The sequence below is a fragment of the Mixophyes fleayi genome, chromosome 12 (genome assembly GCF_038048845.1).
Source record: "Mixophyes fleayi isolate aMixFle1 chromosome 12, aMixFle1.hap1, whole genome shotgun sequence".
Lineage (NCBI taxonomy): Eukaryota > Metazoa > Chordata > Amphibia > Anura > Limnodynastidae > Mixophyes > Mixophyes fleayi.
The window spans coordinates 78235671-78249193 of NC_134413.1; the positions used below are offsets into that span (position 1 = coordinate 78235671).

At 43.3% G+C, this 13523-nt stretch overlaps 2 protein-coding genes across 5 annotated transcripts in view; one reads left to right on the top strand and one right to left on the bottom strand.

The window, feature by feature from the left end:
- The window catches only part of PRUNE1 (prune exopolyphosphatase 1), a 260920-nt gene that overhangs the window by 115651 nt on the left and 131746 nt on the right, over positions 1–13523 (bottom strand). The gene's annotated exons all lie outside the window — the stretch shown is intronic.
- The window catches only part of IGSF9 (immunoglobulin superfamily member 9), a 55816-nt gene that overhangs the window by 25115 nt on the left and 17178 nt on the right, over positions 1–13523 (top strand). Inside the window, exons 6-15 of one of the 3 annotated variants that reach the window (XM_075192263.1) lie at positions 384–501; positions 1437–1578; positions 2594–2739; positions 3087–3229; positions 4359–4499; positions 4663–4779; positions 5942–6092; positions 7243–7366; positions 8633–8808; positions 8999–9207. In XM_075192263.1, coding sequence (XP_075048364.1) covers positions 384–501; positions 1437–1578; positions 2594–2739; positions 3087–3229; positions 4359–4499; positions 4663–4779; positions 5942–6092; positions 7243–7366; positions 8633–8808; positions 8999–9207 — 1467 coding nt within the window. Of the gene's footprint in view, positions 1–383; positions 502–1436; positions 1579–2593; positions 2740–3086; positions 3230–4358; positions 4500–4662; positions 4780–5941; positions 6093–7242; positions 7367–8632; positions 8809–8956; positions 9208–13523 lie in introns of all 3 variants that reach the window. The other 2 variants (XM_075192262.1, XM_075192261.1) reach the window with 2 other exon arrangements.

Below are 13523 nucleotides of genomic sequence, written 5' to 3' on the forward strand. Positions count from 1 at the left end.
AGAATCATTGTGACTCTCTTCTGTATGCATTCTGTCACAGGCAGACAATGGTGGATTTGCCTTGTAGACAGTAAACATTGCGCTGTGTTGTCTTTGGAAGTCATGTGTCCTGTTTGTCAGTTGTGCTCCCACTACCTCCATGTTTACTCATCAGAACATGTATTGTGCCTGCGTAGACACAAAATAGCAGAGAGCTTTGTATCAGCTGTCACTTATTGTACCCTGCAAGATGGAGGTAAGCCTTCCCTGCAGCTCCGGCGCCCTCTAGTGTCCTTTTTCCAAAACAGCACCTATCTTACTATATATTTGTATGCTTGAATCTTCAGAAGCGTTCCATTTCTTATGTCTAACAAATGCCGGGCCTCCTGTTTTATTGTGTAAAGGTTAATAATGGGTCGTTGCGGATCATGGGGGTCCAGCGTTCCAGTGCCGGTGTGTACACGTGCCACGCGTCCAGTGCAGAAGGAGAGGTGACGCACACAAGCCGGGTGCTGGTCCAAGGTGAGAAATGCCAATATTGCTATACCTATTTACCCCTTGTACAACCTATTCTATTAAATTGGCGGGTAATGTGGGCATGTCCCCCTTAAAACATGAAAAAATGAGGTGTGCCACTATGCTATAAGAGGAGCGTTGGTATTTACCATTTGTCCTTGGTTCACTTCTTTAGGCTGCTATTAATGGTATACAATTCTGTACAGTGTCCTGGACTACCATGGTAACCACAGTCACATGGCACATGATGTAGTGAGCAGACAGGCTTTAGTACACCTCTCTGAGCTCTATCTGCTCTGTGTGCTGTAAAATCCTCCATTTACCCCACTTTCCCCCTCTGCTGTCACATCACACGCTGAGAGCCTGTGTCCGTGTAACTGGCAGACATATTTTGTAACCTCCAGAGAGGAATCGATTTGTAGAATTAAAAGGTACATTAATTTGCTATTTAAATAAAAACAAACTTTCTGCGTGCAGGGGAAAAAAACTTCTGGGATTGCTGCTTTCCAAATGTATTATTGTTTTCATTGTTAAATCACTTCAAAGTAAACATGTCTTCGCGAAGGTAGCCATTTTGTTGACTGAGCCACTATCCATGAAAATTGAATTACAATGCTGTGGGCCTTTAACTTTATTCACAAAAACGCGCCATAAGTATGATCTTAATATATGGTAATGCTACAAATAATTGTATGGATCATCTATTTCCCTTGGAAATGACACATGCCTGCTCTGTGGACATAACTGCAGATCTGATCTGTGTCATATCCATTGGCACCAAAAAAGAAATAACATTGCTTGGATGATATAACTAAAAACCAAACAGAGTAGGGATTCAGATAGAAAAAGCAAAGTGTTTAGTAAAAGTTGCACAAGGGCGTTAACGTTGCCTTAGCGTTGATAATTCCAGCATGTCCTATTGTCCTGTCTCTGCTCCCCAGGTCCGCCGATCATTGTCGTCCCTCCAGAAAACATCACCGTCAATGTTTCCCAAGACGCCTTCCTGACCTGCCAGGCTGAGGCCTATCCCACCAACCTCACCTACAGCTGGTTCCACGGAGACAGCAACGTCTATCTCCTTAGGTGAGGACCCAGGCCACTGTCGGCCATTTTGCCAACCTTTTTCCTCTTCCATGAATTACCTCAGCCTAGAAGCTGAAAAGAGGGAAGACGTTTCTTCGTGTGATGGTGTCGTCCAGTTGGCAGAGGTTTGTGGGGTGATCAGCTCTTTACGTTCCACCCACAATCGCAACTCTTAACGGGCTGGCCTCACCCCTCCATTACGGATGAGAAAGAAATCTGGGAGTGAGGGATTGTGGTGACCAGGAATGACACATGTTCAGTCTGGAGGAAGATTAGGGGAGGTGTGAAGGAAACTGGGGGAGGACCAGGACCATAGCCCGATTTTTAATTTTGTATTAGAAGGAACTTGTATTTTATACATAAATTTATATGACAGAAGTCTACCTTGTTTTATGCTTTTTCTGATACATGGGTGACATTAATATTGCAATAATCTGTTGTGGATTTTATGGTTCTGATAAAATAGTAACAATGTCCTTATGAAGCCGACTGGAAAATCAGGACAGTTAGATCAAACTCCTGATCAAACCATCCATCCATGCACCCTCACCTGATTCCAAAGAGGCCATGTCCGTTTCTGGCATGCCATGTACCTTTCAGCTTCAATGATTGGAGGCTGAAAGGGGGTAAGGTGTTAAGAAGTCAGTTCGTAGTCATCGCCTTTCCGAAGAGTTTTGCCATTGGTTGTCATCTTTACCCATAATCCCTTTCTCTTCTCCTAGGGCCCTCCTGTCAGTCTTATTTATGTGTGATAATTCTCTCACAACACAATAACCTGGTCACATGACCTAGTGGCAAGGTTATCATTGGGGACAAGGCGAGATAGCCTCTGTTTTGCTCCGGCCAGGGCGTCCTTGCCACAAACCTAGTCCACCCTGACCAATATCAGTATGAGATAACATGCGGAAACCTAGCTCAGGACTCGCCAGCGACTTGTTTTACCATAGGAAGGAAGCTCTGCATGCATATTGCATAGGCTGCTGCTATAACCACCTTTTATCCTTGTGAATTTCAGCCGCCTCCAGTCCAGAGTCCGGATCCTGGTGGACGGCAGTTTCCTGCTGACACAGGTCACCCCGGAGGATTCTGGGAAATACACCTGCATCCCCAGCAATGGCATGTGGAAGTCCCCGTCTGCCTCGGCCTATCTCACAGTACTACGTACGTAACGTCCAGTTCTGGCGTGGTGGTTGGGTTATGGCTCAGATACCACATAGAGTTGTTTCACTGGGCAAGTGACTGATGTAGGAATCCAAACATGGTTTCCAGGAATCTCCCTTGTGGTATATTGAAGACATGGTGGCTTCTTATTGGCCTGCGTCACTAGGACCCAGGCAGCAGCCATTTTAACTGTCCAGATTCCGAAAAATGTGGGAAAACACTTGGGTGAAACTGTTTTGAATTTTAAAAGACGAAAAAATATATATATGTATTTTTGGGATATGTTAGTACAACAACGCTGCTGTGTTTGAGAATAAGTTTTTAATCCGTGCCATTTTTGTCTTCAGATCCGGCTTATGTGTCCGACATGCCACGCGAAACCTACCTGCCCATCGGAATGCGAGGTGTGATCCGCTGCCCCGCCAGAGCCAACCCACCTTTGTTGTTTGTCAACTGGACTAAAGATGGCGTGCCCCTAGAGCTCAGCAAGGTGACGTTCACCTCTATTTACATAGTGATTCCGCGTTCACTGACTGTCTCTGTTTTGATTTCTGTCATCCCTAAACTAGAATCCATTTAAAAATACCAAAAAAACTTCTGATTTAAAAATCTATTTATTTAGTGGCCCACCCAACTAGATATGTTAGTTGATGTGTTTTGAGGGGAGTTATTTTTTGTAGGTACACTTCCTTTCCTTTTGTATGCACCGTTTCTTCCTCTCTTTAACCACAAACCAAAAGGAGTTTTTTGGAGCTTAACGTGTCTTCTATCAAAGGGAACTTCGCTACCTAGAAAAATACACACATACATCTTTCAAGGGCATCTTCGCTTTTGCAAATGTCATATTAAAACCACATCCCCCCCCCCCCATCTTCTGCACCCAAAGCAAATCAAACCCCCTCAAAGGAGGACTCCATATGGTCTAGTGGAGAATTCTAATGACCTTTTTTTCATTTTGGCTATATAATATAAAGTCCCAATATAATAACTATAATAGTAATATGGTGTCAAAATGAAGCTACAACATAATAGCGCCCTTATTTCCTTGGGGTTCCTCCCGTATAAGATGATGATGGTCCCAATGGAAGAACTACCGCTATGCAGGAACGGGCAAGGGGCTTCTGTTTTTAAAACGACCTTTCCAGATGTTGGACTGTTCTTTTTATCCTCGTGAGAACTTAGGTGAAATACAAAAACATTTTAGTGCGCAACGTTGCCGTTAATGGATTTGATGCGCAGATCTTGTGATCCGATCAACTGCGATCGTATTTGTGTCAGGCGTTGTCAATATCGCCAGCTATAATGCTACGTGTGTGCAGAAAATGCAATCAATGCTTAGGGGCATATTCAATTAGCTTTTGGATTCGCGGTAACGCGCCGGAACAGCCGCGAAACCTAATACACGGTACCGCAATAACGTGGATTTTCGTTCGCAGCCCATAGGGTTGCGAACGAAAATCCGCGTTAATGCGGCACCGTAATACCCGCAAGAACGCGCACTTTTCGCGGTAACGCGCGTTACCGCGAATCCAAAAGCTAATTGAATATGCCCCTAAGAATGATCTTATAGGACAGCAGTGAACAACGTGCTATTTAAGGACTTGCTCTCTTGTTACTAGTTCCCGGGATGGTATTTGGAAGAGGATTCCTCTATTGTGATAGCTATGGGTAACGATGATGCTCTCGGCACATACACATGTACCCCCTATAACAGCTACGGCACCGCCGGGATGTCCCTTCCCACCGTGGTGATTCTAAAGGTACGGAAATTAGATTGTAAGCTCATTGACTAATGTGAGTGGATAAACATTCTCTGATCGCTGTGTAATATATTTTCCTCTTATAATAATTTCCTCCCACCTTATTGTATCTGTGATGTTTTTATTTAATTTCTGTCTGTTCTTCTGGGTGTTCCTACCACAGGATCCACCCACGTTCACAGAAGTGCCCAAGAACGAGTATTTCCAGGACGTTGGGAGAGAGTTGGTGGTGCCATGCTCCGCTACGGGAGACCCTCCACCCGTTATCAGCTGGACCAAGGTGAGAGGGCAAATATTACAGACCTCCATCCCTGTTAAGTGTCCCGCAAGTAGTCCATTGGATGTCGGAGGCTTCCTGTAGACGATTCTATGCTTTATATATTAATGATACAAATTGCATCATCAGACCTCCGCCCGGGATGCGGGAGAGCGCCTGCTCTTCCGGGAGGGCGCCCCGGAATTTGGGGCATTCTGCGAGAGCTTGAAAGTATGAACTGAAAAATACATTCTGACTGTCTCCATACATTACACACGTATGTCCCTGGTAAACACATGCAGCATGTGTAATCTGTCTATCAGTGGGTGCCATCTACTGGTCATGTGTGGTACAGCAGCAGCTGTCCTTTTTTCCCTACAATGTCCTATGCACAGTGTCTTGTCTGGGAGTGACTGTGTAATCCTCTGTTATAATACCTAGAATACCTCCCACGTTTCCCCCCCGATCTCCTATCCAGGGAAGCATACCGTATTATATTGTCTGAGAAACTGTTTACAAAAACAATTGGGTTTTACATAAATCTCAGCTAATTTAAATAACTGTGTAATATTTATATCTAAAGCAGCCCTTGATAAAGGTGCCATAGGAGCACCGAAACGGCGTTGGGTATTTTATGACATATACTATCATGAGCTCTGTTCCATGAACACCAACACAAATGCTGTTTATCCATACTTGCTAACTCTCCCCGAATGTCCAGGAAACTCCCGGATTCCGTGGGGGGGGGGGGGTCTCCCGGACTCCCGGGAGTGTATGGCAGTGTCCCGCATCTGCCTACTTCCCAGTGAAGTGGGCAGAATTCAGTCCAAAATGCAGCGGTTCTCCGGGAATCGCAGCATTTGCACCCCCCTGCTGTAAAATGACGCGTTATTACGTCACGGGGGCGGGGCCAAAATGATGTGATTTTTCGGGTCCACGCCCACCCGCAATATCTCCTCCTCCATTATGTCTACTGGCAAAATAGGTGCAAAATATGAAAACATTTTGGATAAAACCTCAGACCAGGTTTAATTCGCCTTACGGAGCATATATTAATTTTGAAATTAATAATGTTTTAGTCTAAGGTGAATTTTAATACAAAGCAATAGATTAACCTCCGTTTCCTCCGTATTGTCCAGTGTCTGTAATGCTTTGCCCTCATAACAGCGGCTATTTCCTCCTGCAGCTGGGGGCGGCTGGGAAAAGTGGCGCGCAGATGGACGTCAATGGCAGTCTGGTATTCAGACCCCTTACCAAAGACGAGCATGGCGCCTGGGAATGCACGGCAGCCAACCACGTGGCCAGGATCAGCGCCCGCACCGCCGTCTTTGTGTTGGGTAAGTTATGTGAGCGGGGAGAGAATATCCAGTCTGAAATCTGCATTAAACTATATAATGTAGACAAATCAAGAAAAGATAATTGACATTAACACCGCAGAAAACATATACAAGTGTCTAAGAACTAAAAAACATTGAAACAATGACTTTAGAAATACCCCAATATAAGCAGTGACATCAGAAATCACTGTTTATTAGATGTTATTAATAGTTTATACATATATTCGCATCACCGGTATATAAAAAATGCATAAGGTATCCGTTATAACCAGTGCTTTTTTTTTTTTTTGTCATAGAACTCACCGGAACTGAGTTCCGGGACCTTTTTTCAACGGATTTTCCAAGTTTTAAAAGTAACTTTTGAACATTTGATGTTTGGTCCTCATAGATTTGAATCGCCCTGTCGAGCGTAGCAGGTCAGCAGCAAAATCATTAAAACGGTGCATGCAGGCTGCTTGTGTGTGGAATCCGATGCATGCGTGGTTTGTCCTGCTCTGGGTGTGATGACACTGCTGGGCTTCTGGCACTGCTCAGCTTGTGATTGGTCACGCGCTGAGTGCTTACTGCGGGGGGCGACTGCTCTGTTTCGATACACAACTGACGTGTGTCTGTGTACAGTGATTGACTACGTGATGTGACTTCTGGCACCTTTTTGCTTACAAACAAAGCACTGGTTATAACTCATGTGAAGGAAAAGCACTTTAAGTAGGCCTATGGATTAATATGCCAGAACTTCGTCTTGGTGCCTGTCCGATATCCCGCTGATGGCCCGTCGCCATAGGGATCGATGATCCCTAGGGCTGTTATTTATTCCCTATGTAACCTCCCCCGTACGGTACATACAGAACACGATGGAGGGATAAAGCTTTCGTATAAAAGAGCCTAAACTTTTATTTGAGAGTAAATGATTGTATCCATGAATTAACATATAATGGATAATATTAATGTGTAAACGTTCTTCTGATCTAGAAGTGTTTCATATGTAGTCGTATGTCTTTAAAACATAACCAGTCAATTACAAAATGGTTATTAAAATCACTGTAAGAAACGTCAGAATTTCCTTTATCGTTTATTATTCAGTGTATAATCAGCATAGGTGATCGTGTTGGTTGGTGCTATCTAAACGAGAAGAATATTATAATCTTTGTAGGTACGAGCCCCCATGCCGTGACCAACGTCTCTGCCCAGGCACTGGTCTCGGCGGTAAATGTCAGCTGGACGCCCGGCTTCGATGGAGGATACTTCCAAAGGTTCAGCGTTTGGTATGCCCCGCTGTGAGTTGTCTTCTACTAACATAGGAGGGAGATGTGTCAATGTTTATATGTGGAAGCCTGCCACGCTTCGTTTACCGAGATCAGGGCTTTATCTCCCAATACCGTGCCAAAAATCACACACGGAAACGATAGATCTTCTACATAAAAACATCAAGTGGAGCTAAAACGACTTAAACAAATAAAATTCTATCAATGCACCATCCAAAAACAAACAAACCAAACAAAAAAAATTACACGATTTGGAAATCCCTTTCCTGTTTAATAAAAAATCATATGAGGTGAAATCATTTTAACCTGTCTTAATTAAAGAGCATCTGTCGTTTATATATGGCGGGGGCCATTTGTGTGCTGAACCAACTTTGATAAATTGCCACCTATCAAGGCTCCAGGAACCTAGTTGCCTCACTGAGGCACAAGGTGCCACATGCCTCACTTACAACAAAAGATCTGTAACAAAGTGTCTCGGTGATGTAGCTGTTTCCTAGCTGCTTTTTCATGAATATTAATTCAGTCAGGCAAACAGCTGCCCCTTCTGTGTTTAGGCGATGGGTAAACAAAATATTCTGCAAGGTTTTTTGTTTATTAGAAAATAACATTTTGACAAATAAGTGTTATTTTCAAGCCCTTTTATCTTCATAAATCAACATAAAACAAGGACAAACATCCACCCCCTCCCCCATTCTAACCAGATCCATCTCTCAAACTGGTTGTGTGTCTAACTATGATCCGTAGTTTGTAGAGCAGCATATAGATCATTTGTGTGTCTGTACTTTTATGCACCAGGGATCTGCACAGCGAGAGGTTTACATGTAGACAAATATTTAAATTGGCAATTACAAGTTGGGCCATTGTGAAAAGCGATTTGCAAATAATATATCAACCTATTATCCTCTCCAACTTCCTTGTTGGGCTTGAAGCTGCTTTTTGCATTGTACTTTATTAGCCGTGCACACAGGAAATTTGATGTGCATAGAAAATTGCTTCCCCGGCAAATCACTGCAGTATCTCAAATACATTTAAGTTCCTAAAACATTTTACATAGCAGTAACTCTTGTTTCCTGGTATAGTACCTCATCATTACTTCTCTGGCTATAAAATGTGTATTACTTTCCGGTAGACCTCTCCTGTGCGTACTTCTCCTCTCAAATGTCCTACTAACACCGTCACTGGTAGATTTTATAGATTAGTGGATCTACTAAACTTCTACAGCAGCTGTCTTCTCTCCATAGCGGACTGTCTCTGATCATTCTATGATGTCTTTGTCAGGGTGAAGCGGCTGTCCCACGGCCACCACGAGTGGGTCTCGCTCTCCGCGCCCGTCGGGGCGGAATACCTGGCGGTGGAGAACCTACAGACCGACAGCGCCTACCAGTTCAGCGTTCTGTCTCAGAACAAACTGGGGAGCGGCCCGTTCAGTGAAATCGTGACCGCCACTCCTCTCAGTGAGTAAACGGGAGAGACAGTAACCTCACACCTGTCTAATGACTGTTCTCCCCTCTCGTCACCGGTGGTCCTCTCCCCCTTTTACATTTCTCACCACCGCTAATCTCTCCTCTGTCCTCAATAATTACTACTGTTTTGGCCTCTCAGGTGTCCCACCCACCACCTTGCCTCCTCCTGTACCCACCACAGACCCACAAGATACCCTCACTCCTCCTCGTTTTCTGTCCGCCAATGAGACATCCCGTGGGGTGCTGCTGACGTGGGCTCCTCCTCTGCGTTCCTTCATTCCTCTACGTGGTTACGGCCTGGAGTGCAGAAGGGATGAGGGGGCCTGGGAGCTACTTGATGAATCTATACCTACAACTCAAACAGAGCTGCTTGTTCCCGGACTGGTTAAGGTGAGGCGTATACCCAGACTCTAGCATAGGGAAAACATGTTCGTGAGTCAGACAAACAGTTTGAGGGAAAACCACTAGATGGCGCTATAGGTACTGAGTGGTTTATTTTAGTCACTGGCCGTTTCATAGATTGATTTATACGGTTACTATCATAGATAACACAGCTCAAAAAACAGTGACAGATTTACAGCAAAGCAAAGAGGGCCAGAACATGTGTTAACGATATAATGTAATATAACAAATGAACTGTATAATAATAACTGTGCTTGCTAGTCTGAAAACACAGCACTACTATGATTTCTGTACAAGGCCCCTATAGTCTAGCAGATTTGAGCCAGCCCCCAAGCCCTTTCCCCTCCCCCGTTTGCTTGCAATTTACACAGACTTTTCTGAAAAGTGGACGACAACCGGAAATTCTGGATTTCACAAGGGACCCTCTCAAGGGGGTAGTGGACTTTGCCATGTAGAACCCACAAGTTGCGATTCCCGGACTAGTCTCGGTAGCCAACAGAATAATGCTATACACTAGGTTGAGTAAGCTGACCAGAATCTGAATTGGTACAACAATCCAGGGTCAGGGCAAGGGCAGACAACTCAAGAAGACAGACAAGAACTAGCTTGGTCAGTAATGTAAAGTCAATCAACAGGGCACAGAAGCCAATAGACACTAGGGAATCTGTTGGACAGTGCGCTTAATAGAGAGCCAATGGGTGTGTGCTCACCTATAATGAGTAACTTGGATGTGGTAAACACAGTAAGCATAGAGAACTAGGTCTATGCTTGAACGACGCAAGTGTAGGGATAGGTTTGATACACTCACCTTCACCACTACCTCTTTGGTGGCAGGGACTGAACTGGACATTTGTGGGCCCCAAGGGGATGAAAAAAACACAGACACATGGTCTGAAACAATTTCTAGAGGTAAACCTTGACGTTAAAAGATTTTGATAAATAGGTTGGCAAGGAAATAAGCTGTAGGAAGTCTTCCTCTTGGACGATGGAAGGTCGGTGATTAAGCCCATCGTGATGCGAGTCAATGGTTTGCTATAAACACATACAGAACAGATGGGGACATATTCCTTAATTTCTTATTTTTGAAAACCATGTCACCAGAAACTACTACTTATGACTTCCAGGGCCTTCCTTGTTGCTGGGCCGAAGAAAGCAGTTTGGCAAGTTTTTCCTGAGAAATTCTGGACAAAGGATATGGAAGTCAAGACAATTTGAGTAGAATTGATTATGTATGAAGGATTGCTCCTGAATCCCTCAATCATGACGTGATGGAGCTTTACACCTGAATCTATAGGCGTCCCCTAGACCTCCTGTCTGAGGTAATTTCAACACTGCAGAAATTTTTTTTTTTTTTTTTGGATCCCTCTAAAATCCAGCAGCAGAAAATAATAATATATCCCAAAAAATGGAACCTGTATTTATTTGGGTGGCAGCTTAGTCTATTACCCCGATGCGAAGACAAAGCTGTCATCCAAATAAACAAATTGGTAAAGACTGTATTCCACTAATCTTTCTCTGTTATCGAGGTTAAATTTTAAGACCATGATGCAAAAAGAAAAATCTGATTTAAGGGGGAGTGAGTAGCATTTTTTGGTTTTGCTAAGGCCCGATAGTCATGTAGGGTCTGAGTGTTTGCTTGGTTCACCAAAGAAAAGCCCTGCTCTGCCAGGTAGATCTCCGAATGAGTCCTCTGTCCAGATTGTCTTTGATGTACCTGGACAAGACTTAATTTCACTAAGCTACGGAAGCTACACACCACCCCTCAAAGGAGTGTAGTCAAGTATAAGGTCTACCGCACAAGCAAAGGGATGAAGGACACAACCTTGGCCTCCTGTTTAGTTAACACAACAGTATATTGAGGATAAGAAGAGGTTAAAGCTTGAAGACGTTTGACAGAGGCCAAGGACAAGTAAGACGTTTGTTTAATCTTCCCTAAGCAACTGTCCAAGCAAGAAGAACGTTCGAGAGAGAATTTGTTGGGAATTCCAAACCAAAAATTGGAATGTGAAGACGAGGAGTAGTGGGTTAATCACTTTGAATATGACAAGGAAATAAATGCAGAATGCCAGCTTGAAGAGTGAGGGTGAAAGGTTCTGAGATGGATAGAGCCCTAGAATAGCATAATGATCAGTGGATTTTTCCTAAGGAACAGTAAGAATGTCAAATTTTTGCATGAGGTCATATTCAATGAATTTCCCAGCTGCTCCAGAGTCCAGAAAGTCTTTAGCTGGAAAGGATGTTTTTGTAGAAATAAATAGTTACTGAAATTGTCAAGCTCGATTAATATTATTTATTGGAGAAGTGACCTCTGCAACTAGGCATTCGAGTTTCCCCAGTTTAAAGGGACACTCCGTAACAAAACAACCATTTGGTTCCACGATAAAGATATTGAGGATGCAATCGCTGAAAGGAAAATCATCTTTATTGCAGAGGGTGACAAGAACGTCAAGAATCAGATAATTCAGCTACTGCTGATTCATCCTTGATACGTTCAGAAAACAGCAACTAAGTCCTTAAGCCAATAAGTGTGTAACGTCCGAAATTGTGCTGCCTGTTGTCCTACTGCATTTGTACTTTGTCTTAGATGAAGCAAGGTAGCTGAAGCACAGGAAACAAAACTGGGTCGAAAATTGTTTATATACAGAGATAAACTCAGAGCATTAGTAAAGAAGACGATTGTGCTTCTCCTATGAAGAAAAAAACCCAAGGAAGAGCCTGACCGGGAAGTCAGGAAATGCTAGTGTGGCACATACGGAAAGAAAGTTCTCAGGTTGAAGCCAAAGTGAATGGAACATTGGTTCAGAAAGACATTACAGTATAGATCTCTGCTGAATTGAGGGGGTGGATGAATACGTAAATTTAAATACAGCTATAGGCATTGCGGATATTTAAACACGCCAGAAGAGGTGGACAGTTCGGTCGGAAGCACATAACTTATTTTGGTTATTTTCATGCATCTCTTTTCAACAGAGATGTGTGCTGGCTAACCTGGGTCGTAGAGTCTAACGGGAGTCACTGTTTTTACCAGAAAGACAAAATGTGAGAAGAACCTACAGACAGAAAAGGCAAAATAATGTCAAACATCAGCTGAGGACAGGGCCGGCAGCTCAGGTTCAGAATCAGTCTAACAAGCCGAGGTCAGGTTTACAATCAGGATCCAACTAGTATACCATAGAGTCCATGTGTTCTTGTCCCGACCTCACCAATAACATTCATTTACCCTCCAGACCCCCATACAACCTCACTGTTGTCTTCTTTATGGGTTGGGCATCATTAAAATTGTAAAGGAATATACTGCATGTAACTCGCTTTATACAATCTTAGTGACCATATTTCTCTTTAAGCTATTAAAATGCCTACTAAATCTCTTCCCTCATTTACATAGAATCCAACTGACATTAGGAATCCGGTGCCAGTAAAGGGAAGAGGCCGATAGAACCAAAGGGCCTGAGTCATTAAGGAACGTATCTGCCGTTTTTTTTTTGCGTATCGTCCGCAGAGATTACGCTGCGCGTGCTCATAACCGGATGATACGCAACAGAAAGCAGCCACATTCAACTTAGCTTTGAGCGCAAACGACACTTATTACAGCCTTAGATTTAGGAGAGTGAATGGGATGGGGAATGAGCGGATTCATGTAGGCAATATACAGTAAGGATGTTACAGTGCAGCCAAGTCAAACTCGGGGGCACACAGAAGGCTGCTGGATTCCTGCTGTGTCTCTTGCATCAGCTAGAGGTCCAGTCTTAAGTCCTGAGTCCTAGTTATGTCCGTATCATATGCCTGCTATAACATGTGTCTGCAATCAGCAGCAACTGTAAAAATGTCTTATGTACAGTAGGCATTAAGGACAGCCTAATAATGTTTTTCCAAGGGGGAAAAAGAAAATTAAAAACAATCTTCTTTTTTTAAAAACAAAAATAAAAAAAATCTCCATGTATTAACATAAATGACTATATTATTGACAGGTAACATTAATTGCTTAATTTTTTTTTTTTTTTGCTGTGCGTTGTTTTGAGATTTTATATTCCACATAGGTATTGTACATATCCTGCGGTGTCTGGTCTAGTAGAACAGAGTGAACCTACACTCGTAGTCATCACCATACGTATCTTGAGATCTGTTCCTTGGTGACTTCAGAATATGCAGTGCCGAATTACGTGCAGGTTAAAACAAATTCAGTATGCGCTCAGTATGTGTGCCTTAATGACTCGGGCCCAAAGACACATAGCCAAAAAAAGTAAGATTTGTTTTGAGCGAATGGCTGGTAGGATGCACAGACAGTTTGAGACTTTATGGAAACC